We start from the raw sequence: 19,176 nt of genomic DNA on the forward strand, positions 1-19,176 counted from the left end.
AACCGTGTTTATATGTGAAAGACTAACAACACTGGTAAAAAGGGAAATTTTATTTCAAATAGCACATTAGAAACAAACGTTCTCCCCAATATGGGGCGACAATGTTCACAACGATCAGCTGTTTGCCTCCACGGCCATGTTTGTACAACAGGACAGGAAGTGGAGAAGAGTTGAGCCACAAACTGAACCGTGGAGGGAAACGTTTGACTCGACAGCGCACGCTTTCTCAGACACACTTTATCGGACGCTTTAAATAAGAGGACGTGTTGCAGCGGTGACGGAGCCAGGAAACAAAAGTGATGTGAATGTAAATATTGCACTTCCAGAGCGGTTGCCTCCCGAAAGAGGGTGTGGCTCCGGAGTTCACTGAAGCCGAACGTTTCATCCAAGGATTACAGGCATTCATAAATATAACACACACACTCTCACACACACTCAGAGGTGAAGTCAGAGCCGCCGTCACACAAGCGGACGCTTGATTGTCAAAGTTCCAGCTTCCAAGTTCGGGTTCTTTTTGAAGGTCACATGACACAGAACCATCACAGACCTGATTCAGAACCTCAGAGATGTTTTTGTGGTTTCAGTTGTAAAATAATCCAATCCCTCTTTAAAAGGACTCACTGGCATTGACATTTCTCTGACTGCCGGTCACCTGCTCTTGTTCAGATGTAGTCGATCAGACAGCCAGATCCAGTCCGACCGCCTGAACTCAGATTTTGAGCTTTGATCAGTTTTGAATGTACAACAGTAAAGTGACTTCGATGAAGCATCACATCCCCTGTTCATCTGGTCTAGTCTGAGTGAGATTCTGGTGATTTAAACTAAAAATAAAAGCTAAAAACATGAACATTTATTTCAAATGAACTCTGAGATTCTACGTCATCGTCCTGCGATGGTCCAGTGTGACCTTGGTTGACCCTGCATTTCAGTGTGACGTCATCAGAACCCAAAGGAAGTCCAACAGTCCGTTAAAATATAAAATCAGTAGATTTCCTTTGAGTGCAAAACTAAAAACAAAACAAACCCGCTCATCCTGCAGGGGGCGCTGCACCCACAGGCTCCCTGCTCAGGTCTTAAATTAGAAAAATCACTATTTGGCTGTGGGTCATGTGACCTACACTTGTCCGTGAGCTTTAGCACCAAACTGTACAAGTCACTGGGGGGGGATCCCGGGTCCGACCCATCAAGTTAAATTCCCATAAAGATCTGGTTCTAGGTTGCAGTCGCTCGGCCCGCATCTTTGGTTCTGAAGATATTTGGTTATCCGTCCAATGGATTGGTTCTCTGTGGTTGGTGGGTCTCAGTTGGAAGGTTCAGTGCACGTGGTTCTGTCGACCCTGCAGTCTGGGACGTCTCTGTGGTTCTGGTGAAACTCATTTGGTTCTTGGGTCCGGGCTTGTGGATTGTGATGGTCCCTACGCCTCTGAAGCAGCCTGAGGTTTGAGCTGAGCTTTCTCCATTGCTGTTCCGTACGGCAACGAGCGCTTGAAGAACCCAAGCTGTGGGGGGAGGAGCATCGTCGGAGTCATGGGATTGCTGCTCCAAATCTTCATCATCATCATCATCATCATCATGGTGGTTCACTCACCTTGTATAGCACGTAGATGAGCAGAGCCAGCAGCAACAGACCCGCCAGGATGGCCAGAATGATGATCCACAGGGGGACAGAGTTCTCCTTGTCGGGCTTGTTCCACACCACCGGGGTCACGACCTGGACACCAGACATGAGTTTCAGTCATTGTCCTGAACAAGCAGCTAGAACCTTCCGGCCGGCTTCAGTACCTTCCTGTGTCCAGAGGCGGCATGTTTGGGTGGGATGAGGTACGGCATCTTCTTCACACTGTAACGGGCCAAACACTCCAGCACGTAGTGTTTATACGGCCTCTACAGGAGAGAGAGAAAACTACATTCACGAGCAGTTCAATGTGGCTACACTAGAGGGAGACAGAGAGCTGCGACCCTGACCAAATACCAGCAAGAAGTTTGAATAGGGGCATCTTCGGATCAGACTTTGAGTCATCACGAACCTCCATAAATGTCTCTGCCCAGACTCTGGATCGGACTTTCAGGATGGCCGTGGACCCCTTCTTCAGAAGACCCACATGACACTGTAGCGTCCAGCAGTCTACGCTGGGGCAGGACTGAGGAGGGAGGAGACAGGTTAGCTTCTCGCTCATGTGCTCACTCACAGAGGCATCTCACCAGGTTGGTCGTGTGAGGCCACTGACCACTGCGGGCCTCCCTCCTCCCTCTGTGCTCTGCTGTCTTGAGGGCCAAGTGTGGAGCTTCAGTGGACGTACGCAGGAGCTGAACACAGATCAAGGCGTGAGGCGTCATGATGGTGAGGAAATGTGGACCAGGTGAGGTCTGACCTTCAGGTGCTGGTGGTTGAAGTTCTGGTCAGCGCTGCAGTTGACGGGCCCCTCGGTGGAGAACTCCAGCGGGTACAGCAGGTCGTGGTTCTGAACACGGAGCGGGCAGAAGAGCTCCAGGTGCGTGCTGCTGATCCAGCTCGGCCCGTTATTGACCAGCTGAGGCCACAACACAAGTTCAACACCGCGACTCTCATCACATGACTTCATCAGGACCACGTACCCCATAGATGTGTTCCACCGCTGGACCCACTTCCTGCTCCGACACATAGTTCCGGTTCGACTTCCAGTTTGTCGGTGGGAAAAAGACTTTGTCAGGGTGAGAGACTCTGTGGAGAGAGAGGGAGGGTGAGCGAGAGCAGGGGTCGAGTGAGCGAGCAAGCGAGCGCGTGGATGGGTGCAGCGACCAACCCCTGCAGAATGATCTCGGCCTGGACCACCACCTCCAACTTGTAGAAGGACACCTCGCTGTGAGAGTTGTTCTCGTTCTTGCTGTGCACAGGAAGTGACATCATCAATCATCTGGAGCAGCCTGTGGGACTCTAGGTTCTGGTTCTGGTCTTACCTCCGGATCTGCAGCTCAAACTGGACGGTTTTGTTCGTGTCCCTGAGCCGTGGCACCGTGAACCGGAGTCCTGCCCACAACTGTAAAGAGACACATGGACTGTCAAGGTCAGGTCCATTTGGCACAGCCAAACTCGCCGTAATCAGGGCTCACGCTGGTTCCGGACTTCATGGGATTCCCGAGGTCACAGCTGAGGAAGCGGGTCTGGTTCTCTGACTCGTAACTGCAGGTTAGCTGGGTCAGACTCTGGAATCAGAGCCACAGTCAGCGATGAGCACCTCAACAACGACAGACTCGTGAACCGGCTGTGACCCCGCCCACCTCATTGTTTCGGGCGATGCCGCTGTAGTCGGCGTCCGGCGGCAGAACCACGTACAGCTCCGCCTCGTAGGCGCCGCCCTCGCCCTCGTTCCTGGCGTGGAAGGTGAGTGTCAGCGCGTTCTCATCACCCAGGTAGATTTCCTTCCTGTCCCTGAAGAGCAGAGGGCAAAGGTCAGCTTACAGACACGCTCACATGAGGCAAGTTAGAGGCAGGAGGAAACATGACAGCTCTGGTGCAGAGGTGTCTCCCGCAGCCATGAAACACATCTGATGACAGGACAGGCGCTTCATGGATCACATGACCTACACTCACCCATGGACGGAGAGCTTCAGGTCAGGAACGCAGATGTTGTCTTCTCCACAGTCCAGCAGGATCTGAGCCTGGGAGACAAAAGTTCAACAATGTGAGCTTTGACCTCTGACCCCGCCACAATCACTTCCGTTAACTGAGATCACTTGAGTCTCAGGCGGGTTGAATTTTGGGTTGTTCATGTGGAAGAACAAAGACAGCAGGGGACGTCAACTGGAACCCAGAACCATGTTTACCACCACACACACACACGGGTGAGTGCAGCTGTCACACATGTTTCCTGTTGTAGGAGGCGCGTGTGTGCTGGGGGGGTGAAGATGAGAGGGGAGTGACAGAGAGGATCCCCCCGCCCCAAAGCCGCCACATCACAGAGAGCTATGGCGAACCTCTAAGCTCCTGACCGCATGGAAGGAGCGGAGCATCGGAGGACACCTGCAGGAGGGAGGAGGGGCTGAAGAGGGGGGTGGGATACTGCCACAAGGATAATAAATGGACGGAGATGATGAGAGAGCAAAGCTTGTGACTAAACTTCAAAGCGTCTCATTACAGCGAGCTCAGCGTCTGCAGCTGTGACATCAGCAGCGTCATCACCAGCGTGCAGTCGTCCTATGCTCCTCCATCCACCGCCCCCAAAATCGTCATCATCACGTCCTCTGTACCTTCTGCTCCACCACACTGGTGGTCTGGTAGTTGAGGACGGGTCTCAGTCCGTGACGGTCGGCCGCTGCTTCTGGATCCAGGCTGAAGTTCAGAGACACAAAGATGGCCGACAGCTTGTCCCGAAACTCCTTCTCGTCCTGCAGGTCAACAAGCCCGAGTCCATTTAAAACAGAGGCTTCGGTCGTGGTTTTAAGCCACTGACAAACGTACCCGCAGGAAGATCCTGGTCTGGTTACACACTCGCTCGCCGTGTCGCACGCGCACGCGCCGCTGCAGAGAGGGCAGCAGCGAGTCCAGGAAGAGCGCTCGCTTCACCGCCCCCTTCTGCTTCTGCTTGTGACTGTCCAGCTGCACGTCCACCTGGAAGTCTGAGACCCACAAACTCCTCAGCCAAGTGATCCATTTGTAAAAGAGGTTTGAAAAATCTAAACATTAAACATCCAGTCAGAGTTCACTGAATAGATACAAACACATATAGACTTCTACAATAAACATTTAATTTAACATGAATTTTCCCAGTTTATTTCACTTGCTCTTGACTCAAGTCCTAGTGAAGCTTGTTTTTGCATGTTGATATAAACACTCTTGTATGCTCTGCAGTAGATCAAGAGCCAGAGTTCTAAACTCTCACTTCAGTGTTGACGCCACTGAGTGAGTAAATGCTCCAGGTTTATCTCCTTCATCTCTGACGTTGCCTCCTGCCTGTTTAGATTCAGCAGCAAACGTCTCGGAGCTTCAGACGAGGAGGATTTAAGGTGGCTTCCTTGCCGCTAACAAAGTGCAGATGTGGAAAGTTGGCTCACCGAGCACGTCAGGGAGGAACTTCCCGTCCGCAGAGACACAGAAGCTCAGGTTGACGCTGTGGGGGAGAGAGAGAGAGAGGGAGAGAGGCAGTCACATGACCTGGATCCTGCAGCAGGTAGTGTTTGACACGAATGTGCACTGATGTGGATGAGCAGAGGAGGGGCCCGGATGAAGAGGGCTCACTCACCAGGGAACCTGGTCAGGTTCTAGTTTGGACTATTATAGATTATATATCCACTTATGGGATGAAATTGAGCTTCATCTATTTCATCATGAGCCACCAGGGGGCGCTCTGATGTGGGGGTTTCTTCTCGGGTCCCACAAACAAAGGACTTTGGCTAAAGCACCCAGAGAGCTCAGACCTCCGTCAAGCAGCTTCAGTCTTCCCCAACACAAAAACCCTGGCTCCAGAAGCAGCGATCCTGACCGCTCCCAACCCTTGATCACTTCTTCCTCTGGGTTCAGGCACACACGTCCTAAAATATCATCCAGCAGTCGTGGATTTCCACTGTGTGTTGAGTAGCCGATCAGGGCAATGTTCAGGTGTGAGTCACGTCACAGCCACTCAGTGAACACATGACTATGAGTGTGGCCTTTTTGTCTTCTGTGAAAGCATGAGGATGCTGATGCGAGAACATGGTGAGACAGCGAGGAGGCCCAGCCCAGGACCTGGAGACTCGCACAGCATGGACCTGAACAGGTTAAACACTTGAGCAGGACTTGGGAGTGAAAGTTGGAGTAAGAGCGAACTGGAGCTCACAGGAGTCGACGTGTCCTGATGTTTGCCAGCTGTGTTCCACACCAAACAATATCTCATTCAACGCAACATTAGGGATCCGCCCTCCCCCGCCCCCCCGGCCCTCCCCCTGCCGTCGGCGTGCTGCGTCATCTGGACACACAAGGACCCTTCATGCAGCGGAGGCGGGGCTTGTCCCCTGGCCCGAATCTGTTTCCTGTCTGAACACTGAGCACTTTTGAGAGGAAACAACAACGCAGCGTTTCTGGGGTCGTTGCCCTGTCCACGATTGTCCTCTCCGTCTCTCACACACGCACACGCACACGCACGGCGAGCAAGGCTCTCACCAGGAAACCGGCACACTGGAGTTCCCACTGGTGACCAGGCAGTTCTTCTCCTCTGGGTTGATCATGGTCGGGGAGATAGTCAGAGAGACGCTGGTGTTGACGATGGGCCGCGACCTGTCATCACACGAGGGTCAGAGGTCATCGCTGCATTCCAAAGAGCTCATTTAATCCAGGAACATTCTCAGCTGCCTCATAACCCAAGAGACTCTTTCCATGACGACATGCGGACTGATCACATGACGGCAGGTCAGAGGTCAGACTGAAGAAAGGCTCCACTGTGTCTGTGTCTCAGACCTACCTGTAGAGCAGAGCCTTGTTGACCCCGAACGCACCAACGATCAGATCTGGGGACATAACAGCAGGACCGTCACATGACATCACCATGGTATTCACAACAATTTCACCCCGGAACCTTCACGGCCTCTTCCTCATCCTGGACTAGTTTCACTAAACTACCGACATTGTCCAACACCAGCTGACCAACCTGAACAGCCGTCAGTGCTGGAGCTGCTGCAGCCTTGAGCAAACTGAGAGCGACCCTCCCCATCTCAGCAGAAACCTCTCCCAGTACCACGACCCTCAGCACGTGGGCGCCAACTCCTCACCGGGGTATCCGTTCACGTCCAGGTCCTGAGCTCCTCGGAGTGAGAACCCAAAGCTGGCGGGGATGGACCCTGCGGCCCACTGACCCTCGATCACCTGGGAAGGTTTGTCCGCCAGCCCAGATGAGCGTCCGTTGAAGATGTAGACGAGCCCTCGCTGGTCGGCACCGCCAAACGGACAGCTGATGGCCACGTCTGCTCCGACAATATCCACAGTGTTTTCCAGTGCAACAGTCGGTCAAGAACTCAAACTACAAGCCGTCCAGTTACCGTTGTAGCCATCCTGGTTCAGGTCTCCCAGAGGCGCGATGGTGCTGCCAAACCTGCCGAACACCTGAGTGCCGGTCAGGTGAGGCGGGCTGAGCTCCAGGTTCAGAGGCCCTCGCTGCAGGTAGACGTAGACCCGCCCTATTTCCTCCAGCCGCCCGTCGGAGCTGCGCATCATGAACATGGGCGCCCCCACCAGGAGGTCGGTCAGACTGCAGACAGAGAGGAGTCAGCCTCATCGGTGTCAACCGCTTGGATTGTACAGTAAACATGACTGACGTCACTCACCCGTCACTGTTGACATCCGTGGTTGCTACAGCGTAGCCGAAATACGAGCCCATCTGTGAGCAGCGGGGGAGTCAGCAACACGACTAAACACGCTGCGTTGGAGAAGAGTCTGGTTCACCAGGGCGTGTGACTCACCTGCTCTCCAGTGAAGTTGATCATCATTTTCAGATCCGTCCCGTTCAGAACAGACACCTGCAAGCAGACAGGAATTCTCAGGAAAACATTCCCAGCTGCGACCGACTGACTAGAGAAGAGGAGGATCTCAAATGTTCCGGAACCAGAGAGGCCATTAGAGATTCTTACCAGGCCGTAAAGCATGAGTCTTTTTGGAACGCCAGCCACGAAGTCTGAGAGAAAGCAGAGAGACAGAGACCCAGGTCAGCGGGAGGACGGCGCTGTGGTGATCATGACCACCATCACAACTGTCTGCCGTTGCCATGCCAACCTCCGCAGCTTCACTTCTCTCTGACTAAGACGTGACACTAACTACCGCTACACAAGGGTTGCAGGTTCAAATGCCAGCTGCTAGAGTTGAGGAGTGTGAGACCTCTGACATGGACTCACCTTCCACCTGGTCACCGCTAAACTCCCCAACAGCCACGGAGTACCCTGAGGAGATCCAGAGCTCAGTACCACGTCCAGACTCACTGTTGTGTCTCCACAACGTCACGCCACCCGTGTACATTACCTTGGTAACTGTCGTCATGCTCAGCCAGGACCTGTTTGGTCTGGATCTGTCCTTGCACCGACTGCATGAAGTACCCGGGGTAGTACGCTCTGATGATGTCCTCCTTGGCTGCAGAGATCAGCTGACCTGAAATCCAACACACCCTGATCAAACAGCGGCTCAGGAACTGTGGTCCTCACATGGAGCTCTTCGAGTCTCACCCTGCCAGAAGAAGCTGCCTGGGCCGCCCAGCACCACTTTTCCGTCCTGAAATCAAACCCAGTTAGAGCAGAACCACAGCGCAGCACACCTTCGGACCAACCCGACACTTACCGTGGTGAAGTCGGCGCTGAATCCACCCTGACAGTAGCCCTGACCCGACTCCTCGCTGATCTCTGTGCACAAACATGACGCGATTACTTCACCACCTTGAGAGCCGCTGGACATCGCTCACCTGTGCGACACGGAGCGTACTCCACGAACTTGGTGAAGTTCTGGACCGACAGGTAGCAGGTTCCAGTAGCGTCCGAGAGGGGGGTGTCTTTCTCTGTCCTCCATGAGTAGAGGGGGGCGCAGGCCTGCCGAGGAGGAGGAGGGAAGGAGGGAGGATGAATGTGCTGGGAAATGTTTCGCACAGCAGCGAGCTCAGGATGAGCCCGGGCCGGGGTCAGAGCTACATCTGGAGCAGAGCACACCATGTAACCTGAGCCGGGTCACGACCCCGCTATCGGACCAGCAACAGGCGGCGCAGCTCTGATGTCACGGCGAGCGGGAGATAAATCTCTACAGTGTGTCCAGAGTGGAGGAAGAAGGAAAGAGAAGCCGCTCACCAGGATGGTGTCGCCGTGAGAACGCACTGTGGCTCCAAACCACTGGTTGGACTTAAAGTCCCCTTGATGTTCCGTCATGTTGATCAGCACACTGCGGTCGCCTGAGGAAGACAAAAGCACGGATGAGAGTCACCGTTTCCTCTTCCTGCCGGACGGAAACATCTGCACAGACTGGACATCGTCATGACCCGGTTCTGAAGTGGGGTTTGACCTTTGACCTTTCGCCAGGAGCAGTCCAGCTGCCGTGACAGATGGTCCTGTCGGAACAGTTTCATCTGAGGCAAACAAAAGTGAAAACGTTTCTGCTCCTTCGTGGAAACAGAGCTTCCCTCTCCAGCAGCAGCGGGCGGCTCCTTTTCCTCCTGGTTTCCGTGGTTACACGAGAAACATGCTCCGCTCTGGTTCTGGATTTCCTTGTTCAAACAAAAACCTGGTCCAAAAACACGGGTTCTGTTCAGAAGGAAACTGAGGTGAGGCTGAAGCGGATTAGTTACAGTAACAGAGCGGCGTGTTCTCCGCTGACGGGTGAGGTCACCTGACCGCCACAGGAGATGGCGGCTGTGGTCTGATGCAGTGTTCAAGCTAACACGCAGAGGCCCAGTGCCAACATGCTGGCAGCTGGAGTCACATGGGAGTCAAAACAGAAGACAGTCATGTGACCGGCGTGGCCCAGGACAGCATGGAGACCTTGAACTGAGCCATTAGGCCAGAAGACAAACGGTCAAGCTCACTCATCACATCAGCGGCTCCCTGAGGAGCGACAGGAAGACCCTGGCTCCGGCCCCCCTCACCCACCGCCCTCACGCCTCATCTCTTATCTCAATGGAAGGGAAATGGATGGGAGGGGCCGGGGCCACTTTGACACAATTAGTTCAGCTAATTAAGAGGGTCTGCGGCCCGGGGGTCAGAGGTCAGACACGCCAGGCTGCAGTGAACCTCCTCTGACACCACTTTGTTCGGGAGCCACACCTCCTGAAGCGAGCCTGGCTCTGGTGAGCAACATAAACAAGGTTCATGGATGGAATATTGAACTCCTCAGTGGAAGACCCACCAGGTCCCGCCCCTCTTTTGTTTCCATCGCTCGTTCTGTGGCGCCATTTTACACCTGGCTCCAGTCATGGAAATCCTCACGCCACTTTGGGTCATGGTCTGCAGGTGGAAAAACCAGCGTCCACTTCTGTTGTGAGCTGTGTTGGATCCACATGACCAGATCTGGCACACGAGCTCAGAAGAATTACAGCAGGGAATGTGGTCCAGCAGCTGTTTGGCAGGACCTGGGACAGATGTGGGTCCCCTGTGTGCTGCACACACGCACCGCGCTCCAGACGCTGGAAGCCAGTCTCTAACAAGCTTCTGCAGAGTCTGCAGGATGCTGCGCGGGGCTGAGGTTTCCACGCTCGCACATGACATCACCATCTCCAGTGGCCCCCTGCCAGCGCCGGCATGTGCAACACATTTAAAGATTCCTGCAGCCTTGTTAAGGCCGCTTGTGAAACACAGAGTAGAAGAATTCCTCCATTGTGCGCTGTGTTTGGGGCTGGCTCTCTCCGTCAGCGCCCCGAAACAAGAAGCCATTCAGTCACCTCTCACCTGGCCCACCTGAAGCCTGCTCACCTTTGTCTGCTGTTTGTTTCTGTCTCTTATCTCCCCGCGGCCGGAGCTCAGGAAGGAAGGCCTCCCAAAACACCATTATCTCTCTCACTCCGGAGGACGACACAAACAGGAACCAGAACCAGCAGCGGAAGAGTGACACACAAGCACTGTGTAGGATCCTCAATGAAAATCGTGTGGATCAATCAACCTGCGACCCATAGTAACCTCTGGAGGAGTCGCCCCAGGCAGAGAGTGTGCGTTGCTTCCTACCTTCTGAGTCAAACTCGATGGCGTGACAGTCGGACCGGCCGAGGCTCCAGGGACAGTAGAAGACGGATCCTCCCTGCTGGACGCCGACTTGATCCGTCTGGGCTTTGGGAGCTCCGATCAACACGCTGGCGCTGCAGTGACAAGGACCGGTTAGTGTAGCAACACAACAAACTCTTGCTGCTCACAGCGCTGTTCAGTTCATCCCTGTTTATTTTATTAGATGGAGTGGTCCTGTGACACCGTCGTCTGCCTTGGTTCACATCAACACATGCAGGTCCCCCACTGCCTCGGCCAAACACCCTGGTGAAAATAGTTGGATATTGGACGGAGCTCCACTCCAGTATTGGCGACGGCGTCCTCTTCCGCGTCCCCATTAGGGTTCACAGATCGTGGACACACTCTCACGGGCAGCGCTAATGCTATGAGCCGGCATCAGTTAGGGACCGTCAACAAATTCTAAAGCATCAAAGTATAAGTAAGGCTTTTCATCACACAAGACAAAGAACTGACAGTTTGTATCATGATTTGGAGAATAGAATATGACAAAATTATCATCTCTTCACATGATTTCTAATATTTCTTCACTAGCATCTAGGAAATGTGTCCAGACTGCTCCATAGTTCAAGTCAACTGTTCAGAGACATGAGATACAGCAGACAGACGGCTCACTTTAACCCCTAAATAAAGCTGGCAGAGCAGTCTGTCAGACACCAGCGGCTTCTACCAGAGACCTGAAACATTGAATTTCTCATCTCTACACTTGGTTCACTATTCTATTGAAACAAACAAATAATGCAGTTGGAGACAAACTCCACTAATAAGCTTCATCATAAAACAGTTTCAAGAGAAACTGTAGTGTCCAACACATGGAACAGAATGAAAATAGATTTATCCTGATAATTGTTTTCGCCCACCACTAATGTCGACTGATCAGTTTCAGGGACACACTACATGAGGACACACCAGAAGGTCCATGATGATCTGATGACCAACATGAGGGTCACGTGTTGCCGACCAGATCTCGGCGTGTCACAGAGCCAGGCGCGGTCCAGGCTGCTCCTCGATGGTGTTAACTGCTGAGTCGACAGTGACTGACTCGCACCCAAACATGGAGGTCAGTTCTCCCTCTGGAAACGATGACCAATGATGAGACGTTTGCAAACGCCTGAGTTCCTACTACACTGGAACAAATCAGCCTTTTTAGGAGTTTGGGCTGGTGATTATGTTTAATGGCTCTTTGGCTCCTTATAAACGGCTCCACTAATGCGTGAGAATACATTTAGTTTGCTGCTTTAAATGATCTTGTAAACCAAACGGGTTTGAGCCTCAGAGTCTGGCTCTAATTAAAGAGCTCATTCCAGACCTCCCCTCCACATCCACGTCCATGTCCCGACTCAGGGAGAAGATATCTGCATCTCACCATGACAGCAGCCATGACACGCCGAGATAGCGACTGGGACCTGTTTCTACAGCTGCAGGACCTCCACAGAGCTGCTGAGCCGACGGTATGCGGACGACTCGAGCGTGAGCTCCAGCCGTGACCTCACTCTCTCCACCGACAAGAATCGCGTCCTGCCAACTCTGAAGTGGGTTAAGCAGCCGTGAGAGCAGACGGAGTCTCGGGGGGTCCGAACAGGAAGAGACCACCCTTCCTGCAACCAGCCGCAGTGCTGCCCTGGAGCGCTGCCATAAACCTGCCGCCGCCACGATGCCATGGCGATGACGCTCATCTCAAGCTTCAGGAGGCGATGACTGACAGCCATTTGCTTTTGTCAGAGATTTAACTTTTTCAACATTCAAACACACACAAAGCTATTGCAACTTCCTTCCCATGGCTGAGATTCACCAACTCACAGCTCCGAGTGAGTCAGAACCCATCTGCAGTCGCTGGAGACAAAAGGCTGAGTCAGAAAGTGAGTGAGGCAGATGAAAGTCTGCGTGTCCTCCAGCAGACAGACCACAACACCAGCGTCTACACTCCCGTCTGCTCTGCTCTTCTCCATCTTTTGTCCCTCCAACACAAGCAGACATTATCTCAGACCACCACTGACATCAGCACGTCCCGCCCGTCAGCACAGAGGCCCCAGCCTCATGACATGCTAACGCTGCTGATAAGGAGCCATTAGAGGCTGAATCCCCCTGACTGACAGGTGTGAAACACTTCTGACCACCAGCCTCTGCTCAGCCACAGCTCCTGTTCCCATCCCTCCCCTCATAGGCTGTGTGCCTTGTATCTGAGACCCACATGCTCCTGAAGACAGAGATGTAAAGCAGTCGGACATGGTCGACCTTGCGGCTGCCAAACATCTGTGGCTGTGGACCTCCAAACCACCCGGAGGACGATTCACGACTCTGGGGCTGCAGGCATGAGCCACAGGCGCTCGCAGAAGCTGACGTTGGTCTCATCAGACGGCAGCCACAGCAGCGGAGAACCTTGAGAATCCTGGGAGTCGCTGACGCGGCAGAACGCTGCGGAGCTAATGCGCTTCATGATGAGGTTAAGAGGTTGTGGCGGGGCGCAGTCCCCGCTCCCCTCCACCAGACACTTGTGCCCCCATTCCACAATTCATTGTGCTCCAGCTGTGAATGATGTCACGTGAACACCATTAGAATCACGTCAAACCAGAGAGGAGGGAAAACATCAGCCGAGGTTGACGGTCGTAAACCCGCCGCAGAGAAAAGCCAGCAAGTTTGGCAGCGCTGGAGCCCAGAGCAGCAGCAGGACTCTTCACTGTACCAACTTGTGGAGGTGACATCTCATTCTGGCTCGCACAGACGTCCTCACTGAGCCGGAGCCAGACAGACACGTGGTCACACACACACACAGAGAGAAGCAGGGTCGACCTCAGACAGACGACTGAAGCCACTCTGGCTGCAAAGACGAACTTGAGAGGCGGCCAGCCAAATCTCAGGAGGGCCACCGCGTAAACAGCCGGGCCACATTTCCTTCCTGTCCTCGGAAGAACCTCGGCGACAGGTGGACCGCGCGCCAATAAACCTGAAGTCTCTTCTGTGTCATGGGACCACAGCGGCGAGGTCAGAGCAAACAAACAAGTTTTTATTTCCAGAGATCACCACCTCAGCTCATGAGGCACTGCTGATGTTCCACAGGCACTGATGTTCTCTGCGATAAACAGAGGGCTGACATTGTCTGGTGAACGGAACACCATGGATCAGAGAGACAACGCTGCGGGTCTGTTTTGGTGATGCCACAGAACAAATCCTCTCAGTGACGCTGGATATCACTATTAATCCAGACTGCAGCAATGTTGCTCCACGACCGCGGACGGTGAGAGGCAAGTGACAAAGGGACAGAGAAGCCAGCGGGTTTTTGTGAGCATCGATTTTGAGCAGAGGCAGAGGAAAAACTTGGGTCTCAACTGATAATCTGCAGTCGTGTGGACGAGAAGCAACAGCTGGTTCTTCAGCCTTCTGCTGAGTGAGAACTTTCAAACATCCTGCTCCAAAAAAAAAACAGATTTGGGCTGCAGCTTGGAGATCTGATAACAAACGCTGACCCTCCCCCCCAAAAAAACACAGCCCACCTCTGTCCGCTTTCACACCTCCAGCGGCCCTGGTGCTCCTCCTGGGAGGTTAAGTACCGCTGCTTCACACCTCTGCACAATGAGCCCCTCAGGGGGTCCAGGCCCCTCACCTCAGGATAGAGCCCTGGCTGTGCGCTATATAGAGGGGGAGGTGAAGCAGCTGTGGAAACACCATCACGCCCGCCATAACCTACATGTCGGCAGACACACGCACGCCACCGGGGAGCATTCTGTCATGTGACCTCAGCTAGCCACTCACTCCTGTTGTCAACACAGTCTGTAGCTCCTGAGCTGGCATCATATCTGAAGGGTTCCTCTCGCAGACACCAGACTCTGTAGGGGCAGCCTGACACTGACCTTGGAGTCAAACAAGAAGGCCCTGAAATACCCTTGATATTTACTTTGCTTTCGGAATCTAAATCAGAGTTTTATTTGGAGTGTAGTTCTCAAGAGTTTCCTGCTGCAGGTCAGTCACACCTGTCACAGAACGGCCCCCTTGTTACGCCTGAACCCCACTCCCTACGACACTGAAAACCGCTCACTGTCCATCTCAGCTTTCCATGGAGGGATTCTAACAAACGACCGCCTGGAGCCGCTCCACCTGGTCTTTGACTCAGGATGATGTCAGGGGAGCCTCAGCTGAGCATGACTTCATCTGTTTATTCCAGATCCATGTCCCGTTATTAAAGCTGTGAGTCACGTTGCGAGTCGGAGGTGAAGCAGATCAAACCCCCTTCCCCGCCACCCGCCCCCGCCACTCGTCCCCGCCAGAGCAGACATGACGTCCTGGGGCAATCCCCAACTCCTGCAGCAGACCTTACACACACCATATACATTTACATCCATTGAAACCGAGACCTTCTAATACAAAAGTGGCTTTTCAAGCAGGTTTTGGGGGGACAGTCCAAGAGGGTCTTTGTCTGGGACGAGAACTGACCAAATATACAAGAAGCACTCACGAGCAAATGAAAGGAAAACAAGTTTCCTCTGTGCTGAGTCTGTGAAGACCCTGGCTGTTCTGAGAGACAGTGCCGCTCTACTACGAGTCTACAGACGACCAGCCTAGCATCCCGCTGAACTGAAGGTCGTCTCTGACCTGAACTCCATCAAGATGAGAGCGGAGCAACACGCCAGCGGGAACGGCGGCACCTGATCACACACCACGGCCAGACGCAGACAAAACACTGGAGCCGGAGCCTCGGAACGTGACCCGAGTCAATATTAGCTTAGCTTGACCTTGATGGCCAGGTTAAGCTCAAGCGCCGACCTCCACAAGCTGGTCAGGTCTCTGGACTCACTTTCAAGTCCTCAGTGCTGACCACTGCCTCCAGGGGGCAGATGGTCGTAACGTGGCTGATCTGAGTGATGGCAGTGACAGCAGCTTCAATATTGTCCACAAGAGTCTTCTTTCATAAGCTCCAGAGCCAGTCTGTTGTTTCCCTTTACTGCCCCTGACCTCTGACCCCTTCTATCTCTCACCCCCCCACCCACCTCGCTGGTCACCCCAGATCCCGCAGAGTTATTAGCTGCTGTCGTTTGATTGTGTTTCTGAGTCAGAACTGTGGAGCTGAAGAGGGAGGACATGTGGAATAACACTCTCCAGGCGGCCGCACATCCTCCTCTTCCTGGTGTGTGTGTGTGTTTGTCAGGACCAGACTCCGCCCTCCGGGTGTTCTCTATGGTGGGCTAACTGCCAGAGTCCACTTTTAATTTCATTACTTGAGGCCAGAGGGCTGGACAGACCCGAGTATAGAAACTCATTGTCTGAACTTCACCGTCCAAGTGGGAGTGACGTGTTCACTGACAGCAGTACGCTCAGTGCCAGTCACAGCGCCAACCTCCCTCCGGCCATCCACGTGACATTTTCTGGGCTTCTGTTTTCGGAAGATGTTTCACAGTTCTTGCTGACGGAAAACATCAAAATCACTTCATCGAACTTATCAGTCCAAACATCAACATCGCTCTCTTGTCTCTGCTCAAAGTTAAACATCAGCTTTGGGTCCTGACAAGCGCAACTCCCATGTTCGACCTTCAGATGAGGAACCCACCCCGAGATTCCAGGGCCTCTTCCCCCTCCAACCCCGGCAGAACGACAGTTATCAGCCAGTACTGAGTGACACAAGATGTGGAAGTTGGCGATGAGTCATTGGTGAGTTGGCGTGACATTTCCTGGCACATCAGGGTGCAGGAGAGGAAGAATCGTCACAACTATCTTTGGTTGCTATGGCGACAACTTAATAGGAAGTTCAGTTTAAGTTGAACTAACCTCAGACCTAAGCTGGGAAAGAAGTCGGGTTCTTCAGAGTCAGATGAGAGAAGCGGAGCAGAGGACAGCACCTCACACAGGATGATCTGTCGCCGTCTCCTCACTCCGATGTGTCAGGGTTCATGCAGAGGCAGTCACCCAGGAGACACTTGGAGTAGAGCTGCCGCCTCCCTGACTGGGGCCAGAGATCCAGGAGGGAGTCTGGGTCCCGCACCACATTAGTCTGGTGGTCCTCGAAACTCTACGACCTGGTTTCACTCCGCAACATGTCCCCTCATTCTGGAAGCTTCTCAACCGCAAAGCTCCGTTTCAGCTGGTGTAGGAAAAGCGGCGACTCAGCACTCTGTCCACAACAAAGCCGGCGACGTCTCCGCTGAAGTTTGACTTCATCAATAAGATGACGTCTTCGTGCTCACACGCTAAATGAGGTGCAGAGAGACGGGAGTCGGGGGCAGGGGAAGAAAGTGAAGGAATTAAAAAGCCCTGGAGGATGACATCAGTGCATGTGGTTGTCTGGAGGGGGGTCAATGGAGGGTCTTAAATCAAACCTAAGTGCTATTGTGAGGCCACTAGTTTGATAAGGAGACTCCGCACCTTAAATCTTTCCCAGCTTTTAAGGAGGAGGGAGGAGGGGGTCTCCCTGAGTCCAGGAGAGCCAAGAGGAGGAGGAAGAGCAAGGAAACCGGAGCTGCTGGCGGCCCACTTGGCTCACAGCCCTGGGTCTGAAATCCCAACATACCGGTCGCTGAAACCTTCTGGAGCCAGTCTGCTCGGAACGAGAGCGCCACCACCTTTTAATCTGCATTAGCCCGAGGGCAGTCCAGCCCACGGAGGAGTCACCCTCCCAATTGAATTGACACTAAATTCAATCAAAAGCTGTCGGGCAGTCGGGGTCTCCTCGGACCACCGCAGGACGGCTCCCGGCTTGAATCCCTCGGGAAGATGCCGGAGGCTCCTCAGGAAGAATGTGGGGCGGGTGGTGGGGGGGGTCGCGGAACAATCGCAGCAGTCAAGAGCTTCCACTTGGATATTGGACGGGAGAGGTCAAGATGTGAGACGATTCGATCCACCTCTTCAAAGGACTGTCTGTCACTGTGAAAACTAGCAGGAAAAATTCACCTCCAGGCCCAGACTTTCACGCGCTGTAGCCCCGGCTGGCTGGGACGAGTCATGTGAACAGGCCCGCTTTGTCCTCCACATGAATCCAGCAACAGTAACACGTGAAGGAACAATCCGGCAACCTTCCCTTCTAGCTCAGCTCTGCACTCAGAAACACCCAAGAAACTGGCGCATCACTGTGGACCACTTTACCTTCACTGGACCACTGCAGGCTGGGAGCAGCACTCAGGTTCTCTAGGTGTGGTGGGCCTACATGTCAGGTACGCAATCCTGTCTCAGTGTTGGACCTTGAGATGCTCAAGAAGAGGAGCTTGGGTTCAGACCTCATGGACTCCCACAACACCTGGTCAGGTTCTTCAGTGGGGTCAGACCAACCGCTTTCAATCCACGAGGACTCTAGTGACTTGAGTAGCATTCAAGTCTAGCACTTGCAAATGGAGTCAGTGTATTTTATGCGCGTGAGTGTGAAGGTCAGGACGAGACTTGACCGAATGGAAACTGAATTGCTGAATTGGGAAAATGGGACATCACTGAAGGATTGAACTCACCTTGATGAGTCTGGCCGGTAAAAGTCAACGGCGTATCCGAAATAGCTTCCGGCGGGTCCGGAGTAAACCGCCGGGGACTCCACGTCCAGGTTGAACGCCTCGGAGGTGAGCAGCAGTCCGGCGAGAGAGAGCAGCGAGGCGGCTACACGAGCAGCGGGAGCCGGCGGGTTAGCGCGGAGCAACTCCGACAACATCATGGAAGAAGATGGAAAAGTCCCAGAAAGTTGGCTTGGAATTCCCAAATAGTCCTGAGTCGAAGGAGGAGGCGGCGCGGAGCGGAGGGTTAAAACTGCATCCTGCGGGGTTTACGAGTCAAAGTGGAGGTGGTCGCGTTTTGAGGCTCCGGAGATCATCTGAGTCCCGAGGAGCTTCATGAAGAAGCGGAGCTCCAGGAGGAGGAGTGGGGGGCGGGGCCTGTCCGGGAGCGCTCCCTGTCCATGACGATGCAATCGGAACATTTGATTTGAGTTCACATCGCGCTTTCATTCACATTCGCGACAATGTCAGTCATAGTTTATCATGTTAATTTGCACTCATTGTAATATATATATGCATGTCCATCTAAAGTCACTTATATTTTAGTAATGGCCATATTATTATTATATGGAACAAATCAAATATACATTAACCTTATTGTAAGCACCATTATGTGCTTATTAATGAAGTGTATCATAACTTTTTAGCCATCTGCCTCTCACATCTGTTTGTGTTGATGTTTCATTGTAAGACAAATCTGTGAGTGTGACCCAGGAAAGAGGCTGTGATTGTCGCGCCGTGCCATTCTGGTAAAATAACAGCGGCTGATGACACTCAAACAAAGTGGGAGTTCTCGGTGGTCCGCCAGTGTGTGGGAAAGTTTAATCTTCCTGAGTCACTTGATAGCAGAGTAATGGAGCCATGAAAAGCAGTTAAATCGAGACCTTTAATAAAGCCACTCCATGGAATGAGCCACTGTTAGTTTAACTGATTCACTGCGAGCTTCAGGCCTCAAGCGTCTGGGGCCAAATTTGGCTGCTGAGAGTCCCTCTCGGCAGAGTTCCGATCTTATTTATAACTGCAGCTTAGT

The 19,176-nt window shown here is 53.2% G+C and overlaps 1 protein-coding gene across 1 annotated transcript; it reads right to left on the reverse strand.

Annotated features, from left to right (window-relative positions):
• Nucleotides 1–32: 32 nt before the first annotated feature.
• Nucleotides 33–18,479, reverse strand: itga5 (integrin, alpha 5 (fibronectin receptor, alpha polypeptide)). The gene is made up of 30 exons (XM_053848908.1): nucleotides 18,111–18,479; nucleotides 10,633–10,763; nucleotides 8,770–8,870; nucleotides 8,394–8,517; nucleotides 8,273–8,334; nucleotides 8,161–8,206; nucleotides 7,961–8,086; nucleotides 7,837–7,881; nucleotides 7,576–7,619; nucleotides 7,408–7,464; nucleotides 7,273–7,325; nucleotides 6,988–7,196; nucleotides 6,721–6,912; nucleotides 6,414–6,459; nucleotides 6,116–6,229; nucleotides 5,032–5,087; nucleotides 4,439–4,596; nucleotides 4,228–4,365; nucleotides 3,572–3,639; nucleotides 3,259–3,409; nucleotides 3,091–3,183; nucleotides 2,938–3,017; nucleotides 2,784–2,864; nucleotides 2,596–2,701; nucleotides 2,373–2,531; nucleotides 2,203–2,307; nucleotides 2,028–2,141; nucleotides 1,783–1,884; nucleotides 1,589–1,711; nucleotides 33–1,499 (listed from the first exon to the last, which is right to left on the reverse strand). The coding sequence occupies exons 1-30, from the start codon at nucleotides 18,305–18,307 to the stop codon at nucleotides 1,416–1,418; spliced, it is 3,165 nt and encodes a 1,054-aa protein (XP_053704883.1). The 5' UTR covers nucleotides 18,308–18,479; the 3' UTR covers nucleotides 33–1,415.
• Between the last annotated feature and the right edge of the window lie 697 nt (nucleotides 18,480–19,176).

Source organism: Synchiropus splendidus, chromosome 18 (genome assembly GCF_027744825.2).
Source record: "Synchiropus splendidus isolate RoL2022-P1 chromosome 18, RoL_Sspl_1.0, whole genome shotgun sequence".
Classification (NCBI taxonomy): domain Eukaryota; kingdom Metazoa; phylum Chordata; class Actinopteri; order Syngnathiformes; family Callionymidae; genus Synchiropus; species Synchiropus splendidus.

Excerpts from the sequence above, each read along its gene's own strand:
- itga5 (XM_053848908.1), bottom strand. The coding sequence starts at position 18,307 with ATGATGTTGTCGGAGTTGCTCCGCGCTAACCCGCCGGCTCCCGCTGCT. Across the intron at positions 8,207-8,272 it reads TCAGCGCCGACTTCACCACG|GACGGAAAAGTGGTGCTGGG; the intron begins GTAAGTGTCGGG and ends GTTTGATTTCAG. Across the intron at positions 7,465-7,575 it reads GACTCATGCTTTACGGCCTG|GTGTCTGTTCTGAACGGGAC; the intron begins GTAAGAATCTCT and ends GTCTGCTTGCAG.